Source organism: Cuculus canorus, chromosome 3 (assembly GCF_017976375.1).
Source record: "Cuculus canorus isolate bCucCan1 chromosome 3, bCucCan1.pri, whole genome shotgun sequence".
Classification (NCBI taxonomy): domain Eukaryota; kingdom Metazoa; phylum Chordata; class Aves; order Cuculiformes; family Cuculidae; genus Cuculus; species Cuculus canorus.
Window position 1 is genome coordinate 116323882 of NC_071403.1, and position 4463 is coordinate 116328344.

The 4463-nt window shown below is 53.1% G+C and overlaps 1 protein-coding gene across 1 annotated transcript; it reads left to right on the plus strand.

Moving 5' to 3' along the window:
* The first annotated feature begins 1840 nt into the window (after positions 1 to 1840).
* On the plus strand, positions 1841 to 4192 carry LOC104057045 (rho-related GTP-binding protein RhoB). The gene has a single exon (XM_009558370.2). It carries the CDS (start codon positions 2097 to 2099, stop codon positions 2685 to 2687), a length of 591 nt encoding a protein of 196 aa, XP_009556665.1. The 5' UTR covers positions 1841 to 2096; the 3' UTR covers positions 2688 to 4192.
* Positions 4193 to 4463: the final 271 nt, after the last annotated feature.

Here is a 4463-nt window from a genome sequence, read left to right on the forward strand (position 1 = left end):
GTCACAGGTTGCCCAGGGGAGTGGTGGCTGCCCCATCCCTGGAGGTGTTCAAGGCCAGGTCGGATGGGGCTTGGAGCAGCCTGGTCCAGTGGGAGGTGTCCCTGCCCACGCCAGGGGGGTTGCAACTGGATAGGCTTTGAGGTCCCTTCCAACCCAAGCCATTCTATGATCAGTTTGAATTTATGATGTTGACTTTATTTAAAATATGCTGTACAAACTACATCATACAAAGGTACAAATCCATCCTTCACCACCCAAGGACACGGTGTTTTGACAGGGAGAAATGGGAATTGCAAACATCTCACAGAAGATGAATGAGATTTCAATGTCTAGGATTATGTGAACCATTTGCCCTATTGACACACACTTCTGTAACAACCTGCTGCAAGCAACTCATCAGGCAATCCGATATGCTCAGTGGTCCATTTGGACTTCAAGGGGATATTTTTAATTTTTTATAACAATCATGTTGCTTGAATCACTAATTTTTATTCTGTTCACTAATGCCAGGGCTGGGAAAAAGAGGACAAGGACCCTGAGAGGCAAGATCCATGGGACATGGTTTGCAGGGAAGAAGCTGGAGACCACACCCAGTGACAGCAAGGACACCGCAGATTCCACAGTGTGGGACTTTACGATGCTCAGCTTTATAACGGATTGCTGCTGCATCAGGGACCCTGTTAATCACTACCAGGGGTTTCACAGTGCAGGACTTTACGATCCCCGGCTTTATAACGCACGAGCCACCTGCTGATGTTAAGGCACTCATGCTGTGTCCTCCAAGCAATCTCAAACTCGTCTTTTGCACTTACTTATTTCCTACATTCATTTTTTCATTGCTGTGACTTCCGAGACCCTGTAAATAGAAAAAGTGGGATGAGGGGAGACCTTGTTGTTGTCTACAACTGCCTGACAAGAGGTTGTAGCCAGGTGGGTGCTGGTCTTTTCTACCAAGTGACAGGACGAAAGGAAATTGCCTCAAGTTGCACCACGGCAGGTTAAGATTGGACATCAGGACATTCAAAATTTCTTCACTGAAAGGGTTCTGAGGCCCCGTTGGAGGCTGCCCAGGGAGGTGGTGGAGTCCCCATCCCTGGAGGGGTTTAAAAGATGGGTGGATGAGGTGCTCAGGGATTTGGTTTAGTAGTGGACAGGTATGGTTGGACTCGATGATCTCAAAGGTTTTTTCCAACCTGGAGATTCTATGAAAAGGACATTCCAGTTCAAGTCTGCCCCTTGTCCCGCCTTACAATTCCTTGCTCCCCCTTTGGCCAAAAGCTGGCCCGAGAGCCCCAAACATGATGGATGTTTTCCTTTAAGGAAAGGCAGGTCGGGTGGTGCCTTTTCCCAGCAACAACCAGCGAAGGCTTTTGTCGAATACAAACACAAACACAACTACACCCTCTCGCAGCAGCCCCAGCCCCTCTTCCCTTGGGATTTCCAGCCTGCGATTCCCTCCGTTTTTCCCATCTCCTCGCCTACCCTTAACCCAGCTCGCTCCCAGCCACTCCGCCAAGCTCCCACCCGGGGGCCGGCGACCAAGACAACCCAGGGCGGGGTGCCTCCCGCCGCTGAGCCCGCGGGGCCCGCCCGTGGCTTCTCCACAGAGCAGCCCGGTCGCTCCCCCCCCCCTCCACCCCCTTCATCCTCCCGCAGCCCCGGCGCGGCCACCGCCCCCCCCGCAACCCTCCCTTGTCCCCGCCCCTGTCCCCGCCCCTTAACCCAGCGGACCAATCGCAGCGCTCGGCGGCGGGGGTGACGTCACCCGCAGCGCTCCCATTGGCCGGCTATATTAAGAAAGTGGCGAGCGCCTTTAAATAGCGGCGCAGCGAGGGCTTGCGGCAGTGGCAGCGCCGAGCGGGGCACGAGTGGTGCGCGCTGAGTGGTGCGGTATCGCTGCCGGGCTGGGACGTGGGGTGACAAGGGAGGGAAGCTTCCCCCGCCGGCCTGAGCGGGCCCAGCTCGCCACGGTGCCCTGTGAGAAGCAACAAGAAGGAGGAGGAGGAGGAGGCAGCCTTCATCCCTTGCCCAGCAGGGAAGAGGAAGGCGCTGCCATCGTCCTGCTGCAAGGCAAAGCTCCCTTGGCGAGCCTGGCCATGGCCGCCATCCGCAAGAAGCTGGTGGTGGTGGGCGACGGAGCGTGTGGCAAGACTTGCCTCCTCATCGTCTTCAGCAAAGATGAGTTCCCCGAGGTCTACGTGCCCACCGTCTTCGAGAACTACGTGGCCGACATCGAGGTGGACGGCAAGCAGGTGGAGCTGGCCCTGTGGGACACAGCCGGACAGGAGGACTATGACCGCCTGCGCCCCCTCTCCTACCCGGACACCGATGTCATCCTCATGTGCTTCTCCGTGGATAGCCCGGACTCGCTGGAGAATATCCCGGAGAAGTGGGTGCCTGAAGTCAAGCACTTCTGCCCCAACGTCCCCATCATCCTGGTGGCCAACAAGAAAGACCTGCGTAACGACGAGCACGTGCGCAATGAGCTGGCCCGCATGAAGCAGGAGCCGGTGCGCACCGAGGACGGCCGTGCCATGGCCATTCGCATCCAGGCCTACGACTACCTGGAGTGCTCAGCCAAGACCAAGGAGGGTGTCCGGGAGGTCTTTGAGACGGCCACCCGGGCGGCGTTGCAGAAGCGCTACGGCACCCAGAATGGCTGCATCAACTGCTGCAAAGTCCTATAGGGCGCGGCTGGAGTGCGGCGCTGAGCACAGCGCCTGGGTCACCTGTTGGCAGGCGGAGAGGAGCTGGGTTCTGCTCGCACACGGCATCTGCCTGTCCCCTCCGCTGGGGGCTGGCGATGAATTGGGCTGGGGACTAGGGGAGCAAGCGTGCTCCCTTAGCCTTGGCTGAAAAGGGTTGTGCTGGCTCAGCTGTGGGGACAGAGGGAGGGGGGATTGCATGCCCTGAGTCTTGGGAATAAAGTGGGGGGAAGCCTTCTCCCACCACTCTCCCCTGTGACTTGATTGCAGACTCTCAACAACAAAAAGCTGCCGAGACTGGACTGAGCAAACATTGCACCCAGCTGTTCCCCTTTGACCACCACCTGCTGCTCCCGGCTCCCAGACATCCTCCTCTTTTTTGCGAGAGGAGAAGAATGGAGCTGAGATCCTTGAAGGGACTTCTGCCTCCTGCCTGCATGTGCCTCCCCCCAGGCGGGCTGGGGAAGGGGGCTGCATTTTTTGGGCTCCCCGCAGCACCCTCACCTCTCCCGCAGCTGTTTTGGCCTGAGCCTGACCTGCTGTGGAAATTAGTGCCCTGAAGACAGAGACTGGGAGGGGAGGGTCATCCCAAGCAAAGCCTGTATATATCTTACCTTTTCTGTTTTGTGCAAACTGGGGTAGTGCAGGGGGTGCTTACTTAAAGTGAGGTGGGGAGGGGGTGCCCAGCTGGGGCTTGTGTTGTGCGAAGGAACTTGCCCTGAGTGACCGATGCCTGCTGATAAAGCGAGCTTTGAACAGACTCCAGCTGCAGAAGCCACCAGATTGGAAAATAAAGCTGAAGTGCTCTGTCCTCCTTGCTGGACATCCTCCACCTGATGGACCAGGCAGGATGAGCAAGGGGGAAGAGGATGATATTGCCATATTATGATCTTGGTGCCTGCTCCTTTGTTTAATGTTGTCTTCTGCAAGTATGTTGATTTTTGGTTTAAGAGTTTTATTTTCAAAAAGAAATTATTTTGCACAAGTTGGTGGATTTTTGTTTTTAAATCAAACACTCAGTGCACTTGTCATCTGCGTACAACACTGTAGCATTGGAAACATTCGTACTTGGTAGCCTCATCTGGGTCTTGTGTTGAAATCACAATTTTAAACAAGATGAAATAAAACCACTGTATCTTTTTGCCTTGGAAAAAAATGAGTGAAAGTACTGTTTATTATGCAGTGACTACATCAGACTTTAATACTAAAGGGCAGTTTAAAGAATCTAGGATTATTTAAAACTCTATTTTCACAGGGTGGACAACCCAGGTGAAAATAATCTTGTGTTTCTCTGGTTCAGAGAACAAATGTATTCAGTTATGTTTGTTTATTTTTGTCCCTCTCCCCTAAACAGTGGTACTGAGACTGTTCTGTTTCTGTTTTTAATAAACTGACATGGCAAAAACTGAAATGTATATGATGTTTACATAAAATTATGAACTGTGTATGCAGTTTTTTATGTAAAGTATTAAAAGATTCTATGCTGACACTTGAGTAGTGTTGTGATTTATGAAGACTGACCTCAGCTTGCAGCAACAATACACCTGGGTGGTGGTGAACTCGACCAGAGTTTGCCCACTGCCTGCGTGCAATCCTACTTGTGTTTTCCTCCACTGGCTGAAATACCTGTCTGGCAGCTTTCAGAGGAATGGTAGTTGTATTTTCCTTTGGGGGAGCTGCTTCCTTAATGCTTCTGCACAGATGGCATGTGGAAGTGTACTCAAAATTCAAGGTGGTGACTAATCCATCCTTGTTGCT

Bases quoted from the DNA above. Each gene is read 5' to 3' on its own strand.
- LOC104057045 (XM_009558370.2), top strand. From the start codon at position 2,097: ATGGCCGCCATCCGCAAGAAGCTGGTGGTGGTGGGCGACGGAGCGTGT.